This window comes from Podarcis pityusensis, assembly GCF_964106645.2.
Source record: "Podarcis pityusensis genome assembly, chromosome: 6".
NCBI classification, from domain to species: domain Eukaryota; kingdom Metazoa; phylum Chordata; class Lepidosauria; order Squamata; family Lacertidae; genus Podarcis; species Podarcis pityusensis.
In genome coordinates, this window is record NC_138030.1 from 17,811,749 (window position 1) to 17,831,566 (window position 19,818).

Below are 19,818 nucleotides of genomic sequence, written 5' to 3' on the forward strand. Positions count from 1 at the left end.
TATTATTATTTTTTGAGACTGGGGGTTAAAGGTCTGAGAGAGCAAGAAAACTCCTCGATCATCTTCTCTCTCTCCCTTCGTGCGCCCTCTTTCCCCCCTCTTCTCTCCGCTCAACAATCGGGCGCTTGTGCAGAGAGAGAGAGAGCGAGCGAGAGAGAGGAAAGCCACAGGGCCGCCTTTTGGCTCCGGCACAGGGAGACGTCATGGATTCCTGAGTGTGGAAGTTTGCAGGAAAGCCCTCCGTTTAGGAGATGGAGCCGATCCAAGGGTTTCCATGGCGCTGGGCATAAACAGGAGGAAACAGTGAGGGAATCCCGTTATTTTACAGCATTCAACGACTATAAACACTCGGCGCAGGGAAGGAAGTGGCCTTTCCCTCTCGACTTACCCTCCTCTCGGGGCACGCAGAAGAAGCGCCCTCCGCGCGCTCCCAGGACCCACGCGCGGACCCTCCACGCGAAAGCGGCCGGCCAGCTGCAGCAGCAGGGCTGCCCGCTGCGCGCCTATGGTCTAGAGAAGAGCACCTACATCCATAAATATAAATATATATATATCTTTGCTTCTTTCTCTCTCTCTCTGCATAGAATAGCTTTACAACCATCCAAATGCAGAGAGAAACGGCGTGCCGGCTGGTGCACTACCATCACATCATGAGGTCTGTGGATCAAGGTAGAGTCCTTGCATTTTTTATTTTTATTTTTAAATGGGGTGTTTGAAACTCTTTTCTTTCTCTTTCCTCCGCTTCTCTATCCCTGGCCTCGATTGTGCCGCTCGCGGCTGAGGAATCTCTCGCGCAAGCTTCGCTGGGACAGAGCGCGGCCAGCTGCTCGCTCGCTCCTGTTGCCGCTTCCCTGCTTGTTCTCCGGGCTGCCTTCCTTTGGGCGCAGCGCTTCCCGAGGGAGCGAAGTCCCCTTGCAACCGGCGGAACTGAATTCCGCCGGGACAGGGGCTGTCAAAAAGCGCCATTGGTTTCCACGGGACATCCCAACAGGACCTGCTTCCTAACTTCTGGAGATGGTGATGTTCGAGGGAGAAAATAGGAAACAGGGCATTCCCGGGGTTTGGGGAAGTCAGGGTGAACCGCCACCTAACATCTGACATGCCCCTTTTTTGTGACTGGGGATGGTGACTCTAGTAAACGGATGATTAATGGCGGGGGCTGTGCGAGAGCCAGCAGCGATATTCCTTCCCCCGCTTCACATTTCTCCTTGGAAGAAATTCGCTCTCTCCAATCTACGCTGAAAGAAATAGCCTTTCAACTCCATCCAGCCTCTTACAAACCCATCATCGTAGTCGGAGAAATTCGGGTTTGTAAACAGCCGGTCCGGTTTAACTCTTGATTCACCGTATTTAGAGGGTCAGGGGCCTTATCTATACATAATCTGAAATCGTCCACAATTTCAGGGTGGGGTGGGGGTGGGGGAGCTATTGTATATGTATATGTATATGTATATGTATATGTATATGTATATGTATATGTATATGTATATGTATATATGTTTAGATATAGATGGATAGTTAATATATATATACATCTACTTACATAATATACGCGTGCTTTTATTAAATATAGATATTGCGCATCGCTTTGATATTTTTGATTATATAGCAGTACATTTTTAAAAAAATATAAATGCGTGATATGTGTCTGTCGACAGGGGGATGTTTTAAGATTAGCCAGAGGGCTCCTGTAAACCAGGCAATGTCAGATTATCTTGGCCGCGTTTACTCAGAATAAAGCCCCCGCGCGTTCATTGGTGTTGCTTTCACGTAAGTGCACCTTTGCATTTTTACGCGGAAGTAAATTCCAGTCATTCCAGCGGCGTTTCCTCCCAAGTAAGCATGCTTCGGCTCGCAGTCCTGCGACTCCTTGCCCTCAGTGCCCCTTGCTTGCCTTAGAGGCCACCTACCGGTACCTACCGGATGCACAAACGCACCTTTATTCTTCCTGTTCCAGTTTTGCTCGTCCCACACCCAGCCAGGCTAGGCGGAGAAGCGGGCAGACGAAACATCCTGGCCTTCGACCGCGAAGGCTTCTCTTGGCCTTCATATTACCCTCCCCGTTTTATAGGAGAAGATGGCATCCCACCGACCCTCTCCCCTGTTTCCTGCCCCTGCGCCGTGCAGTCAGCCGGGGAAAGAGTTGGTGTCCAGACGGTGTCCAGTCCCGCGCGGCTTCGCCGGGGCGTCTGGGTCTCCGGGGCGCATGACGCACGAGAGAGGCAGCCATTGGGCGAAGTGGAACCGGCCGCGGCGGGAGGAGATCCCCTGCAGGCTGTCTGGGAGTTTGTGCCGGGAGTATGGAGCCTATGCTCGCGCTAGCTCACATTGCCTCCTCCACGTAGCGAGAGTTCAGGGGTTCCTAAGGGCAGGGGAGATTCAGCAGGCAGGCTGGATGTAGGCTTGATCGTGCTCCGCGTGAACGGCACCCGTGGCCAGAAAGAACTACTGTAAATTAAATTAGGTCTGCAATCAGAGCTAACCCCCTGCTGGAGCGCGGTGGGTTTTAGGACGGCGCTGGAAACATTTATTTATTGCATGTGCAGTATAGCCCACCTTTTCTTCATGGTTCTTTCCCCTTGCAGATTCATATAATCCGCACAACAACCTTGTGAGGTAGGTTGGGCTGGGAGACGGTGGCTGGCCCAAGGGTCACCCAGCGAGGTCCATGGTCGGATAGGGGATTTGAGCCCTGGTCTTTCCCAGGTCCTAGTCCAACACTCTAAATACTAGACCAGACATAGGCAAACTCGGCCCTCCAGATGTTTTGGGACTCCCATCATCCCTGACCACTGGTCCTGTTAGCTAGGGAGGATGGGAGTTGTAGTCCTAAAACATCTGGAAGGCTGAGTTTGCCTATGCCTGCACTAGACCATACTGTTAGGCAATTCAAGAAAAAATAATGGCCTGGTGTCTTTATAAAGTGCCTGATCCGAACTTTGTAAACTTATCCCGAAATCCAAGTATCATTTGAGCTGTCCAGGCAATGAGGAATCCTTGGTTGGGAATCAGCAAACTCTGAACATTCTGGTTGCCACCCAGGATGACTATTCCTTTGCATGATTCCCTGTGTGCCAGTGGGTCTCTCAGATACTTAGAATAGGAGTGGGCAAACTGTGGCTCTGCAGATGTTGTTGGACTCAACCTGCCCCCAACCAGTGTGGCCAGTGGTCAGGAATGGTGGCATCTGGAAGGCCACAGTTTCCCCATCTGGCCAGGGATCAAAGGCAGAGATCAGGAATGAAGGAGTGATGGGTTTAAGGGAAGTCCGCGGCAGGTCAGGTGCAGCTGCAGCAAGGTTAGGGAGCGTGATTTGTGGGTGCTCCTCCCCAGCTCCTGTTCAAATGCATCAGCTGCAGCTTTCCCCCAGCATGGAGTCTCAAGGTGGCATGAAAAGCTGGTGGAGGTACTGCCAGCAGCATCTTGAGGGAGTGATTGACGCGAAAGGGGCTTTCATTCTCTCTTCCCAATGCCTGTGCATGTGTTTCTCCCCCTGTCCACAGAGACCATCCCTAGACAGCAGGCTCACAGTTGGGTAAGAAGAGTTGGTGTGGGGAAAAGGTTGGAAGAAAAGCAAATGGAGGGTTGTGAATTTGTGGGGAAGGTCTATACTTAGCTTAGTCCCTGGTTCAATGTCCAGCATCTCGAGGTAGGACTGGGAGAGAACTCTGCCTGAAACCCTGGAAAGAGCTGCTGGCAGTCACTGTGGGCAATAGACCAAGGGTATGGCTCACTTTAAGGCAGCTTGCCATGTCCTATGTTCTCCTACGACTGGGCAGAGTAGGCAGGCAAGGTCTCCCTTGTATGCACAAACAACCTGTCCCCTAAGCAGCACAGCAGTTCCTCTCCCACATTAAGCAATGCAGAATAACTGCTCCCTATTAGGCAAAATTGATCTGGACCTACTTTCCCATTTATCACAAAGCTGATCAGAATATTCACTTTTTCCCAGTTTTTAAAGGGTGGGGAAATGTTCTTCTCTTACACTTTTCAACCACTCTGCTTTTGAGCATGAAAGGTGTGACTAATTAATCAAAAATACTTAGCCTTTATTAACCACAACAATCACATTTATATAGTTGCTGTTTTCCCACCCTAGTAAGCTTATTTAGTTAGTTAGTTTCAATGTACTGTCAGTTTATACATTAAAAATTGAATACACAACGTCCAAAAAATACACCTTAAATATAAAATCTAAAACCAGGAGAGGCGGCGGGGGACAGAGAATAGCATCGGTGCAACAGATCTAAAAAGTACTAAAATATTTAAGATGGAATTGCCTGGGGAAATAAAAAGGTCTTAGGATGGCACAGAAAAAAATAACAATGTAGGCACTAAACAGGCATCTCTGAAGAGGATGTTCCACAATTAGGCTACCCAAAATTCAAAGGGTCTGCCTTCTAAGTAGCCATTTCATTTGGCAGGGATACTTGGAAGATGATCTCAGAGTCCAGTATACATGGGAAGAGATAACCTGCCCCAAGCTGTCTTGAGCTTTGAAGCAAGGATGGAGAACCTATGGCCATCCAGATGTTGTGACAGCCTCAGCAAGCATGGCCAGGGATGGTGGAAGCTGCAATCCACCAACATCTGGGGGACCGTATGTTCTCCATCCCTGCTTTAAAAGTTGATGCCAGGACTGGAGCTTTCAAAAAGGGTTGGACAAATTCATGGAGGACAAGTATTCTAGCCATGATGGCTATGCTCCACCATGCTGTCAGACACCATGCCTCTGAATACCAGCTGCTGGGAACTGCAGGGGGACAGTGCTGCTGCAACCATGTCCTGCTTGCCGTCTTCCTACAGGCATCTGGTTTGACTATATCAGCAATCTTGCAGTCCTAGTCTGACCACCTGAAGTGTGTGGGTAGTTTTCAACAGCAGCTCTATGATATAATGCATCACAGTCATTGGACGAGAGGTTATCATTCATAATTGGGTGTGTTAGCCTAAGCGGATAAAAGGCACTTCATGCACACACTGCACAACATCATTGTTATTCCTGGGTCTGTATTGCAGGTGACAAATAGAGGATGAGAGAAATATGCCTTGCCTGTTGGTTATGGCTGTGGAGAAACTTGAACCAAGGTCTTCCTGGCTTGTAGCTCATACTCAGCTCCCACTCTTCCCTGGCAATCCAGAAGTGTTGAAGCAGTTAAAAGACTGGCCTTCCAGATGTTGGACTCCAACTCCCATCAGCCTCAACCAACATGATCAATGGGCAAAGATGAGGGGAGTTGTAGTTCATCAACAAACGGAGGGTTAGATGTTCCCCATCAGCATATTAAGTGGTAGTTCAGGTTATGTTAAGTACTCTATGTTAGTACCCTAACTCCACCTTCCCCATCCTGGTGCCTCCAGATGTTTGAACTACAACTCCCATCCCTACCCATTGGCCACAACAGCTGGGTCTGATGGGGGTTGGAGACACCAGGTCAGGCCAGGGAAGGCTGCTCTATCTGCTCAGAAGGAACTTCCACTGAGTTTACTGGGGCTTACTTTCAATGACTTTTTGCAAAGAATTATGGGAGCTGCAGTTTGTTGTGGGTACTGCAAATTGTAGCTCTGTTAAGGGGAAACTACAGTTCCCAGGATTCCTTGGGGGAAGCCATGTGCTTTAAACATGCGTTGGGTGTGCTATAAATGCTTGGTGTGGATCTGGTTAGAAGGTCATCATGTGCTCTGTGAAGTGAGGATTAGAATCTGCTTTGGTGATTCTGAATAGAGAAATGGTAGTCAGTCTGGAGCATGCAGTATACATATATCTGTGTGACCTTAAAAACCTTTGCATATGGGCGAATCCCATGGAAATCCTTCACATCAGGGATACCAACTTGAATAAAATATGGGGCGGGGCAGGTAAGCCTTGCCCTGCATAATACGCACTCTTTGACTGGCAATGCCTATTAACTTTGGGAGGGGACAGCCCCCTCAAATATTTTATTGGAGGGTCGGAGGGACCTCAGCCCCATGGAGTTGGCTCCTATGCCTCACATATACCCAGTGCTTTTTTTTCGGGGGTACGCATACCCCTAAACATTTTGTGACTCTTAAGTTGGGCCTCATTGAGTGGCAGTATTTCAATGAGAGTAGGAAAAAGAGTAACCCTAAATATTATTTTTATAGAAAAAAGCACTGCACCTATGCACGCACGCAGTCTTTTAATATGGAGCCTAGAACATTTTGCTTATGAGAAGTCATATTGAGATGGAAAAGGATAAAAGATCCCTGAGTACTGTACTAATATTTCCTTCCTAGCGCGCGGTTTACGCATCGCACAGTAACGCTGCAGAGAGGCGTGTGGCTTGTTTCATCAGATGAAATAAGCTAGCGAGAGAGGCTTTCTGCAACAGGCAGAAAAAAGACAGTACCTCAGCCCCACCCTGGCTGCTAAAAATAACTGCTTCATTCTCTTCTACTTTCACCTCCTTGGATAAACGTCCCAGCTCTCGGCGGCCGAAACTAGCTCCGCAGTTCAGATTATTAAACTTGCACCCAAATGTTGTTGCCCAATCGTAAAACGCGGCCGCCTGAGGACAAGTCGGGATCCCTTACTGTCAGAAGGGGGGAGAGGTCTGGATTCACCGCGGCAGACGGGAAAGCAGCCAAAGAAAAAACCCCTCCTCCCTCTCAACTATTGGTATAACCCTTTCAGGCACGCGGGACAGGTAAAAGTGAATGAAGCATCTCTCCCTCCCCCCGCACTCGACACCCCGGCGCGCCTGGTCCATTCACAATGAATTGGGCGAGCGAATCCCCTCGGTTCTGTTCAGTAAGCAGATTTCAAACCCATCCAATGCTTTTTGGCGAAATTCCACCGCTCCGCTGGTCGTCTCCACCCCAGCACGGAGAGCGGCCAACGGCTGGCAGAGGGAAATATGTGGCGTGACTCGAAGGGGCGGGATCCCGCCGGAGCATCTGCGGGAGAAACTCTGGAAGTCCGCCGAGCTTTCCCGGAGTAGACTTTTTAAAGTTCCCTTAGCAGCAAGGAAGGATTAGCAGGGGCGCTAAAGAAGGCAGCTAGGGCAGTGTTGGGCTTCTTCCTGCATCTGTGGGCCACACAAGCTTTTACGTATTTATTACATACTAGTTCGGGCTCCCTTTAACAAAAACTTGCAGTCTACTGCACAGAAATTAAATGGGTTAAATAAAACAAAATGTAAAAAAAAATGAAATAAATTTTAAAAAATTTAAATAAAATAAAAAAGCAATGAAATGCAATACAGTGGAGAATAAGAAGTAGGCTAAAACAGATTTAACTTGGTGAAACAAATTTAAAGGCCTGGGAAAATATAAAAGGGGTTTGGCTCACACTAATAACAAATTAGTGACATACTTTAGAGTGTAATTCTGAGACACAGCTGAATTAGACTCTGTGAAATTGGATAATGGTTGAATGCTGGGTTTTATTAATTAGTTATTACATTAATACCCCACATTTCCTTCAAGGAGATCACAGCAGTGTGTGTGGTTCTTCTCCTTCCAATTTGATCCTCACAACAACCCTGTGAGCTTGCAGATAGTAACTGGCCCAAAGGCACCCAGTTCTCTCCTGCACCAGACTGGGAGAAGAAGTGATAAATCCACATTTGTCGCCTGCATTTTTACAGTTTAACAAATTGATTTGTGAATTCTGCTTAAGTCGTATGAGTTGTGCCAATGTGAGTGTGTCTGTGGCTGATTCATGCATTCCTTGCGCCGTGCGATTTTATGCATGTTTGCTCAGAAGTAAATGCCACAGGTTTTTAGTAGACTTCCAGAGCAACTTAACCCACTCGTCCCTTATGCCGGTTTGTGTGGGGTGGGGTGAGGTTTGGCTTGATCTGAGGTGTCTCATCTTATTGGCTCTGCTGGCTGAACTGGCCTCCCAGGTCACTCCATGAGTGTGGAACCTCTGCCTTCCCACACCAAGCATGCAGGCAAGCAGAAGATCCACTGGCAATATTCCCACCAGTGGAAAGCCCCAAAACAGAGTTCCAAGGGCAAGGAGAGTGCCTGTCAAGGCTTGATCATTGCACCAGCCTGGAGCTGGTACAGGGATTAGGTCCAATCATCCTGCCTGCACTTCTGCTGCTGTTGCTGCTGCCATGAGAAACCAGGAGATAGAGAGGATTTAGGAGAACTGCCTAACTCCCAAATAAGTGTGCATAGGATTGCAGCCCAGTTTTCCCAAGAGTAATTTGTAATTTCCCCCTTGCTAGAGATGAACAGCTCAGTCGGTCAAACTCAAATGGTGACTGGGAAAATATGAGGATGTTTTTTATACGTATAGCTTTTTTAAATCTGAAAGGGATATCCTTGTTAGTTTATTGCAGCAGAAATAACAAAGAAAGCATCTGAGAAAGTGGGCTCTGGGACACAGACACTTATGCCACTGTCGATGCCAAGCCACTCTAAGGGTATTTTGTGCCCTGGGTGAACTCTTGAGTGACCATCTCCCTCTTCAGTCTGGAACAATTGTTATGTTCATTCCAGAACAATTAGGCTGGGCCTCATTAGCTGTCATGCCCACAACCCATTGAACATGGGAATGGAGTAAAGTGGGAAGGGGAGGACACACACACACACACACACACACACACACACACACACACAGCCTGCCACTTCAGACTTTGTCCTGTTTCTCTTTCCCACAGAAATAAAAAAAGGTAAAGGTAAAGGACCCCTGGACAGTTAAGTCTAGTCAAAGATGACTATGGGGTTGCTGCTCTCAGCTCACTTTACAGGCCGAGGGAGCCAGCGTTTATCCACAGACAGCTTTCTGGGTCATGTGGCCAGCATGACTAAACCTCTACTGGTGCAGCAGAGCACCATGACGGAAACCAGAATGCATGGAAATGCCGTTTACCTTTCCGCCGCAGTGGTATTTATTTATCTACTTGCACTGGCATGCTTTCAAACTGCTAGGTTGGCAGGAGCTGGGACAGAGCAACGGGAGCTCACCCCATCATGGTGATTCGAACCGTTGACCTTCTGATTGGCAAGCCCAAGAGGCTGAGTGGTTTAGACCACAGCGCCAGCCAGAATTGGGGGTGGAGTCAGTGTAAGGTGCTGGTACTTGGTCCTGTGTGACTGCTTTGGGTACTGTGTTTGTATTGTTGGTTGTCAATGAAAGGCTGGTTATCCACATGCACGGGGCACTGAGAGACTGATGCTGAGTCTGTCCCTAGTGGCGGACCTTGGTGTCTCAGTTTTCAGTGGCTCCCTGTGCGATGCCAAAATCCAGTGCTGCCCTGCCTCTCACCTTCCATTGGAGTAATTGTGGCAGAATCTGCTCCAGTGCTCCATAAGCTCCATGCCCTTAGAGCCACCTCTGCTGCCTGCCCCCCCAAAAAACTCGAGTGGATGCAGACTGGCAACAGCTCAGGGAGCAGTGCATACAACTCTCCCATCCCATCACAATGAAGTGAAGTGAAAAGAGGAGCTGGAGATGGTCCTGGTTCAGGCAAGCCAGCATGAGCGATGGTCTCCCTCTCTATGGGGTGGCTCACAACCCCCTCCCCAAAGAAACTGCTGGGCTGGCCAGGCTGAGACCATCAGCTGCGGTCACCTAAGCAGCCAAAAGCAAGTCTCGCTGAGTTCCAGAGGCTTTGCAGTGCAGTCACTCTAGTGAGCTGTCCCTGTTTCACATCAACAGTAAAAAGGCAGGATTTGTCCCCTCTAGGAGGCTGCAGCCCTAAGTATCCTTTATCTGGAAAGCACCATTGCCATAGGAATAATGGAGTTATTTCTGAATAGACAAGTGCAAGTCTGTCATGCGTCTCTCATAAGAGTCAATGGTGCCAGACTTTCTCCACTGAAGGGAAAGCAAAAAAGGGGTGCAAGATTTATCAGGAAATCTACTTCCCACCCACCACAATTCTGAGCCTTGACAACAGGAGGTCTGTTGCTGTTAGCGGAGAAGTTTCTCAAGTTCTCCAAGTGGCTTGCCCTCAAGAGATTTTGGACCACAACTCCTATCAGCCCTAGGGATCCCCACCCATTGCCTCTGCTCTTTGGGGCTGATGGAAGCTGTAGCCCCACAGCATTTTGGGATGTCGCCCAAACACTGAACACATCCTCCTCCTCAGCACCAGCCTCTTTGGCTCTGACAAGATCTCTGAAGCTGGAGCTGCTATTCTTCCTGCCAAGACCTGCTTGGGAGTTTTCCCCACAGAATAATGTGTGGTGGCACATTCTGGATAACAAAGACAACATGAAACTGACAGTTGCTTGCTCTTTTAGCACCACCATCACCATCAGTTGCTGCCTTTCAAATTTTGCCACCCAATTATTATTTTTTGCCACCCAAGGTAACCACCTAGTTCACCTAGTGGTTGAACTGGTTCTGTTGTTGTTGTTTAATTGTGTCCGACTCTTCATGACCCCATGGACCAGAGCACACCAGGCACTCCTGTCTTCCACTGCCTCCCGCAGTTTGGTCAAACTCATGCTGGTAGCTTTGAGAACGCTGTCCAACCATCCCATCCTCTGTCATCCCCTTCTCCTTGTACCCTCCATCTTTAACCAACATCAGGGTCTTTTCCAGGGAGTCTTCTCTTCTCATGAGGTGGCCAAGGTATTGGAGCCTCAGCTTCAGGATCTGTCCTTCCAGTGAGCACTCAGGGCTGATCTCCTTCAGAATGGATAGGTTTGATCTTCTTGCAGTCCATGGGACTCTCAAGAGTCTCCTCCAGCACCATAATTCAAAAGCATCAATTCTTAGGCAATCAGCCTTCTTTATGGTCCAGCTCTCACTTCCATACATCACTACTGGAAAAACCATAGCTTTAACTATACGGACCTTTGTTGGCAAGGTGAACTGGCTCTAGTCACCATAAATAGATTAAGGAGAAATCTAACCCCCAGGCCAGCACCAAGGAGATTTGCATTGCTCTGCTAGTCTTTAACGTGTCACAACACTGCCTTTTTTCTTTATTTCAAAGATACCCAAAGGAGGCCTACACTTAAAGAGAATGATAAATAAATACACATCAATAAAGCATTACAGTTCATGTCAGTGGGGCTTACATCCAAGAGGGAGAATTGTTGTCCTAAAAACGCCTAATGTTGGATGCCTCAAGCTGCAATTCGTTGGCAAAGTCTTAGCAAAAAAATCACATTCGAGAGACAAACGGAGTTGAGCAAACTTTCTTGCTCAACTAAAGCAATTTCGTCACTCGCCTCTTTGGAGAACTGGCTTGGGATAATAATATCTTCGGAAGTCTTTCCCACTATTTGGCTTAATATATACTTTTTATTATGATATGTACATTCCATTGGTTTTCAAGGCTGCCTTCAGCATTTTTAATGGGAACATGGAGATTATGAGTAATTTTTCCATTGGCTTTTCTTACCCAAACCACACTGTGCCTTAGATTGGGAGAAATATCTGTGACTCAGACCGACCCCCAAATTGATTTTTTTTTTATAAAAAAAGATGGACTTGAAATAAGATGCTTTTGCTATATGTCTATGTTTCTTCAATGTGTGTGTTTTGCTTTTACCAGTATATAATTATAATGGGCTTCCCTCTTGGCTGGAAACCGTGATGTGCCATTAACTGATTGTACGCATATTCTCTCCAAACTCCTAGTTATGCCAGGGTTCTGTATCAGCGGAAACTCTCTGCAACATAGGAGCCAACAATAAAATAGTTGAGGGGACTGCTTCCCCCAGTTGATGTGCATTATCATTCAAATGATGTTTGTGCACCGTGTTATGTGATTGATTTTTCAGGGTGGGGCTTACCTGCCTCTCCCCCCCCCCCAATATTTTATTCAAGTTGGCACCCCTGCTCTGCAAGGTATATTCTTCCAAATCCAAGACCATCCAAGGCCTTATTCAGGGCCAGATATCCTTTGGCCCTCTGTCCCTGGCTATTGACCATGCTGGCTGGGTTGAGTCCAACATCATCTCAAGGGCTGCAGTCCCTGGCATAATTCATACAGGATAAGAGTGGCATGATTGCAGCCTGAAAATGGTGCCACAGTGATGTCGTGCCTCATGGGAAGTTGTCGTCTGGTTGTTTGGCCATCTCTGTCAGGCCAATGTTATCTTACCTGCTTTCCATTTTCAGACAGAAATCACTCTGGTGGATGTTGCAACCTATAAAGAAAGGTAATATCAGAGGTTGGCATTACCAGGCCCCTGCCAAGGCTCACCCAAGCCACAATAAGGTAAAGGGACCCCTGACCATTAGGTCCAGTTGTGGCCGACTCTGGGGTTGCGGCACTCATCTCGCTTTATTGGCCAAGGGAGCCGGCGTACAGCTTCCGGGTCATGTGGCCAGCATGACTAAGCCACTTCTGGCGAACCAGAGCAGCACACGGAAACGCCGTTTACCTTCCTGCTGGAGCAGTACCTATTTATCTACTTGCACTTTGACGTGCTTTCAAACTGCTAGGTGGGCAGGAGCTGGGACCAAGCAACGGGAGCTCACCCCGTCACGGGGATTCGAACCGCTGATCTTCTGATTGGCAAGTCCTAGGCTCTGTGGTTTAACCCACAGCACCACCTGCGTCCCCACAATAGGCTTGCTGCTAATGTCTGGAGCCAACTTTTGCAGTTTCTCCTCTTCCTTGTTGCTGCAGGTTCACCTGCCATCTCTAAGTGGCCAAGCAGTGAGGAGAGCAACAGATGGCTCAGGAAGCTTTGCATGCCTGGTCTCCTCCCTCTGGAAAATGGTGGATGTCGGCCACTCAGGGAGGGGGGCACTCAGCACCACTTGTCCAATGGCCCTTAAAACCTGGAACTGGCACTGAAAAACCAGCTCCTAAAATCTGATTAATGAGAACTGTGCGGTTGGATGGGGTCAGAGGGCCATTAAGTTCAACCCGCACTGCTCCAGGGTACTATTTTCCACACAGCATGCCTCATATAAAGTTAACCCAGACCACCATGCAGAGAGCAGGTAATTCTGAGTGACTCAAGCAAGTGAGCCAAACCACAAAGGAAGTGTCACGGAGTCACTAGCCAATAGACGTCAACTTAATTGTAATCCTTCGTATGGCAGTCAGCCTCAATTAATGGATTGCATTTTAGTATGATGAAATCAACTCAGCCATTTTGTGCATTGAGTATTAAGTTTGTTTCTCTTGTGTGATGGGAGGTAATAATAATAATAATAATAATAATAATAATAATAATAATAATTGCCAGACTTGATAAAAAACTAAAACTCACCACTAGAGGGCACATTCAAACAAAATATTCAAAATTATTGTATCACATGATTATCAGTTCAAAATGTGATAATTAGATATATGATTATGAGTGTGCAAACATAATTTTTATTAATTTACCTCCTAAGGAGCTATTATTGGGGTGTAACTATTCAGTGAATAGAAACTGGAGTCTTTTTCTTCATTGGTGATGGAAATATTGATGGAGCGCTAAGTATTATATTGAAAATAAGTATTCTGAACATAAACAATTATTTATTATTATTTCTTCGTTATATCGCAGCCTTCTTTGAAGGAATTCATATCAGTTTATATAACTCTCACCCACCTTGTGAGACACGTTAGGCTGAGTGATGGACGCTGGTTCAAGGTCACTCACATCTTCATGACTGGGTAGTGATTTGAACCAGCATCTTCCCATTCCTGGGCTGTGTAGACACTATGCCTTTAAAGCACATTCAGAGCACAATCTTTCTCTCAAAGAACTCTGGGCAAGGTAGTTCTCCTCTCACAGAATTATATTTCCCAGCATTGCTTAACAAACTACAGTGCCCAGAATTCTTTGAAGGAAAGAAGGTGCTTTGAATGAGCTTCAACGGTTTAGTGTGTTCACAGTCATGCTCTTACACTGACCTCTTCACCATGCTGGGTCTCAAGCAAATGTTTACATGCTTCATAACCAATCCTCTATCCTTAGTGTGTAATAGTGGAAGAAAACCAGCACTAATTTTGACCCACTGGCTTTGCAAACATCAAAAAGTGTCTTGATGAACATGAAAGGCAATTATTGCTTAGTAATCAAAATGTTATCCTTGTACTTCAGTATTGTCTCATCTCCTAAGGGATTCTTTGATACTCGTGCATGACGTAGTGCTAAAAATAGCATTGTGGGTGTTTAAAGTTGTGTGCATGGTTAATTCTGCATGAAATGAAGGAACTGCCTTTTAAAATATTTGAATATTTAACCTGATCATATCAGCGGGCCCATCTTTCTCCATCATAAAGGTGTACCTATATTACCTATCTTCAATTATCATTTCTGTAGGGAATCTTAGCACCTGAGATCATATTCTAGCTTGGGGCTACATCCTAGGAAGTGTTGGGTGTGGTTTTGCTAAGTAGACAAGCACATTCAAAAAAATTTATATGCATGAAAATCAGTATGATTCATCATTATAAAGATACGGGAATTTTAAGAGCTAGTTTAAGTGCCTCTTGCGAAAAAGCCAGCAAACATGACAAGTCTGGTCTGTTTGCTGTCAGCATCTTCTTCCTCAATTCACATCACCCTTTACAGAGCAAAAATAAGGACAGGCCCTTGAACCCAAGGACCTTACAATCTGAATATTGGCAGTGGGTCAGAGGGCAGCAATAGAGAGCAGTAACAAACAGGAGGAAAAGGAACAAGGGCTGGCTGAGGATTATAGTGTTAGACAGGCATGCCTGTTTTGCTGCTGTGGTACATGCTTGGCTCTAAGACATCTAGGGTTCCTCCATGCACTTGTCTTGGTGGAACCATAGACATGCATCTAACCATCCATACATGCATGCGTTTTAAGACTGCTGTGAAAATGAATGTGTCTTTTTTAAAAAAACCACAAGTAAGCTCAGAAGTCCTACCGCTAAAGTTTTATAGCTGCAGTCAAAACATGATTGTGTATGGAAGTACAGTAAGTGTGAAAGCACTATAAACGTTGGCTCGTTCTGTTGCTGTGCTTTGTTCCATTTCATTTTTACGATGCTGATTATGGGAGGCCATCCACAAATGTCATACAAATTATAAAGGGCTAGATTATTGCTGACTGAAAGCCCTGAGATTTAAAAACACTTAAGATATTTAAGTGTGTGAATTGTCACTGTAAGATGGGCAGCCTTGTCATACTGTCCTTCAAGAGAGCTCATGCTGTGGCAAATTGTGGCCTAGGCTGGTTCCTGCCCCCGCCCTTGCCCACGTTTTCTGGTTCAGTGTTTGATGCGATAGTCAAATAAAATTCTGGAAGGAACCATTTCCCTCAAATCAATTCAAAGGCTTTTAAGAGGGACGCGGGTGGCGCTGTGGGTTAAATCACAGAGCCTAGGACTTGCCGATCAGAAGGTCAGGGGTCCGAATCCCCACGACGGGGTGAGCTCCCGTTGCTCGGTCCCTGCTCCTTCCAACCTAGCAGTTCAAAAGCACATCAAAGTGCAAGTAGATAAATAGGTACCGCTCCGGCAGGAAGGTAAACACCGTTTCCGTGCGCGCTGCTCTGGTTCGCCAGAAGCGGCTTAGTCATGCTGGCCACATGACCCGGAAGCTGTACGCCAGCTCCCTCGGCCAATAAAGCGAGATGAGCCCTGCAACCCCAGAGTCGGTCACGACTGGACCTAGTGGTCAGGGGCCCTAAGGCTTTTAAGAAAATGTAGCAGCTTTCTCCAGTCTCTTTTATACCAATATCAAGTCCTCTCTTAGTTCTCTGGTGCCCTCTGGTCCTCTCCTCTGGTCAACTGGACTGTACAAGCCACTCTAGGATTTGGTGAGAGTACACGTGAAACAACTGAAATGGCATGCCATTTGTCTACGATCATAGAATTGTAGAATTGGAAGGGACTCTGAGGAATTCTTTCCTGAGGATAATTTTATTGTTGTTGTTATTATTGTTATTAGTCCCCTTTTTCCCAGGAAAAAGAACTCAAAGTGACCTAGAAAAAAAAGTTATAAACAAGTGTAAAATCAGGGAGGAAACCAACCAAACCACACCAGTTTTTGCTGTTAAAACCTAAGGTATTTGAGGTATTGGGGTCCTCAGCTGCACAAGTCTTTACAGGTCAAAACCAGCACTTTGAATTGGGCCCAGATGCCAAGCCTTAGATCACGCACAGCAGCTCACCATGTCTTCCCAGCATCCTTTGTAATGTTGCAAGGGATTCTGGGAGCACATCTGGAATCACTCGTTCTGCCTTTCTAGTACTTCTGTACCTAATTTCACATAGAGATAGGCATGTGTAAGCCACACTGAGCCTGATTCACTCATAAAGGCAGCTTATAAAGAGTTTAAATAAATAAACGCATGAATATGCATGCTCTCATCTCCCATGTTTGTGTAAAGACATGGGGTGGAGTTTGAAGGCTGTTCCATAATGGTTGATATTTGATTTTTTGACAATTTGAGGTTATGATTTGTTTGTGTTGACACAACACACTGTCACACTAAGGCCAACTTTCCCATGTTTACCAGTTGTCCCCACTACCAGCACATACAAAGAAATTAAGGAAAAAATACAGCCACATGCTAAACACGGCTCTTGTGCCATTTAGCAGTTGCATGACAGGAACCAACCTCTGTCAGCGTACCTCCACACAAGGAAAAACTTCACCTGATGGATTTCTGCATCTCCAAAGGGGAAGGTGGGTGGCAATTCGACAGACATGGGTGGCCAAACAAAAAGGAAAAGACAGGGCTCCTGCAGCTTTAATAGTTGTGTAGAAGGTGGGATTTCGCCCAGTCTTGGCCCTGCAAAAGTGCCTGAGCCCTGCCTTCTGTGTCTAAGGCTATACTAGTCTTAATATTGCACACCACCAACAACTGCATGCTCCCCATGTCTTTAAAGTATGTTTCAGAGCACAATTCAAAGTGTTGGTGCTGACCTTTAAAGCCCCAAACGGCTCTGTATACCTGAAGGAGCATCTCCACCCCCGTTGTTCAGCCTGGACCCTGAGGTCCAGCTTCAACGGTCTTCTGGCGGTTCCCTCCCTGCGAGAAGTGAGGTTACAGGGAACCAGGCAGAGGAGGGCCTTTTTGGTGGTGGCGTCAACCCTTTGGAATGCCCTCCCATCAGATGTCAAGGAGATAAGTGACATACAACCTTCAGAAGACATCTGAACGTATAGGGAAGTTTTTAACGTTTCATGTTTTGCTATATAAGTTGAAAGCCACCCAGAGTGGCTGGGGCAACCAAGTCATATGGGTGGGGTACAAATAAAAAATAACAAAAACGATTAATGCAACCTCTTTTCCTCTGATTCAGTTCTCTACCCTCCACCCCCATTTCTCAGACCATCCTTCTCCAACCTGCTGCCCTGAAGATGTTTCGGACTACAGTGGTACCTCGGGTTAAGTACTTAATTCGTTCCGGAGGTCCGTTCTTAACCTGAAACTGTTCTTAACCTGAAGCACCACTTTAGCTAATGGGGCCTCCTGCTGCCGCCGCGCCGCCGGAGCACGATTTCTGTTCTCATCCTGAAGCAAAGTTCTTAACCTGAAGCACTATTTCTGGGTTAGCGGAGTCTGTAACCTGAAGCGTCTGTAACCTGAAGCGCATGTAACCCAAGGTACCACTGTACAACTGCCATCGCGCCCCAGCCAGCGTGGCCTTGCCTGATGGCTGGCTGGGGCTGGCCGCGGAACTTGCGCTGCCGAGCATCCTCAGGGCACCAGGTTGGGGACAGCTGCCGACCTGCGCTCGAGGCTGGGGCGGCGGCTGCCTGCGCTCCTCCCGCCGCCGCCGCAGCCGCCCCCTCGCCGGCTGGAGGCCGGTCCCGCCTCCCGGGCGCAGGTGGCCGCTGCGAGCAGGAAGTCCCTACTGTGCATCTCGCCGCCTTTGCGCTCTCGGTGTGCAGCGGCCGCGGCGCGCCAGGGGCCAGGAGCCGAGCTGGGGCGGGCCGGAGGTGGCTTCCCCGTTCGCCTTGCGAGCGCATCTTCGCTCACACGAGACCCGGGGCAGGAAGCTCGAAACTCGCTCCTGAGAGAGTCAAACGGGCTGAGCGGGTGGGAAATCCCAGACGCGTAAAGAGAACCTCGGACTCCACAGAGGAAGGGCTTTGCATTTGGGGAAGGGAGGCGCGGGACGCTTGGGGTTTTTCATTTCATTTTATTGTAGAGGGGAAAGCGAGAGTTTCCTTTCCCGCTTTCCTTTGGCCCCCTTTCCACAATAAAGAGGCCACCGACAGATCTCCTGATGGCTTCCGGTCCAAAAAGTTCCGAGCCGAACTCCCAGCCCGGAGACCCCGCTCCGAATCCCAACATCAGCCCTCAGGAAGAGCTGGACTTCTCCATTTTATTTGATTATGACTACACGAACCCGATAGCAGGTTTGTGGCTTCTCGCCTCTGTTCTTTATTTCATTTCATTAAGTCCTCCTCCCCTCAAAAGACCTTGCTGCGGCTGCAATGGATGCTACCTTGGTGAATTCATGGCTTCAAAGGGGCAGGGATAGCGCTACCTGCTATCATGGGCGGGTGCCTGGAATAAAACAATGTTTTTTTGGCACTTGGTCAGGGAACTGTCTGTATCTGTGAGAGAGGAAAGCTGTACTGCGCCGCACAGGAAAGAGTTGTTTTCTCCAGTTAGCACTAAAGAGGGCGACAGGGAAGCGTTAGGATGTTGGCTGGAGTTGGATGGGAATCACTTGTGGCAATGGAAGTTTAACCTTTCTGCCACCAGCCTTCTTCTGTGGCTACATTTTTTCTTCATCTCTCCAAAGGGATGAATGATCCGAAGTTCTAATTGCGCAGGTTCTTATAAGGATGAGCAACGCGCTAGGGGTGTGTGCGTGCGGCAGAAGTTTTAAGTAACTAAGAAAATAAACAATAAAATATACTGTCACAGGACTGCAGCAGATCAGAGGGCTGTTCTCTGCCCAAGTATTTAACTGTATTGACATATAATGTGATTGTCTTTCAGCTTGTGGATATCATAGTTTAATGGCACCTGTCAGTTGTAATGTAGTTATTAGGACTGTTACAATATACAGTACAGACCCAGAGTGAGCAATGCTGATTAGTCTGTAGAAATGGCAACAGTGCATACATTATTATTAGACCATGGCTTCTGTTGTTTTTTTTAAAAAATTTAGCTTGCTTTATGGTGTGGATTGAGTAGCTAAATGACAGGGCTGTACTGCTTTGTACAAAAGCACATCCAATTTAACATGTTATGTGTGTAAGAAGATGCCATGGATACTCAAATAACATCTGTGCTAGGGCTATTTATTTATGTTTTTGGCGGTTCTTATTTTTTATCTCTAAGCTGCCTTGAGTCCCATCAGGGAATAAAGCAGGGTATAAATAAATAAATAAATATAGAACAACAACAATAAGCATACACATTCTCCAAACAATTGGATGTCAGAAAATGCCCACATCTTTCCCACGTTTTGTGTCATCCAAGGTAAATATTGCCCACACACTTTTGAATCCACTGAGAGCTGTATTCTGCCTCCAGTGTGAAAGCATGCTAAACATGCATGGCCCATGTGTTTCCTTCCTTCACGGTACATCTATGTTTGAAAAAATGTCATATGTGAAATAGTACTGTGGGTACTTTTAAAGAATGTTAGAATCCAGTATCTGGCATGGAACTTGCCTGCTGATGCAGGGTGGTCACCAGTAAACCCATGGTCGACATAGTGGTCACCAGTGACTCCACATGTCACCACTTCATGCTGATATCCTGAAGTTTTATTAAGCTTTCTTGAGCCAGGACTGTGTATGTTCTGCACCATATTTTGTTAACAAAACTGGAACTTGATAGTCTGATCCGAACACATGAAAAAGACAACATGTTGCACTATGGGCAACATCCAGTTATTTCCACCTGTTTGCAAAATGGAAATCTGCTTGCACAATGGGACTTCCAGTTTCTTTTCTTCAGCCCTCATGCACCCCCCCCAAATCTGC

General features: G+C 47.0%; 1 protein-coding gene across 6 annotated transcripts in view; it reads left to right on the plus strand.

The window, feature by feature from the left end:
- Positions 1 to 374: 374 nt before the first annotated feature.
- NFATC2 (nuclear factor of activated T cells 2) overlaps positions 375 to 19,818 on the plus strand; it is a gene marked incomplete at its 3' end in the record, with an annotated part of 133,689 nt that continues 114,245 nt past the window's right edge. For 2 of the 6 annotated variants that reach the window (XM_081011092.1, XM_081011093.1), the window contains exon 1: positions 375 to 669. In XM_081011092.1, the coding sequence (XP_080867218.1) occupies positions 606 to 669 (64 nt within the window). In that variant the 5' untranslated portion in view covers positions 375 to 605. Of the gene's footprint in view, positions 670 to 17,750; positions 18,232 to 19,818 lie in introns of those variants that run through there. The other 4 variants (XM_081011091.1, XM_081011089.1, XM_081011094.1 and 1 more) reach the window with 3 other exon arrangements.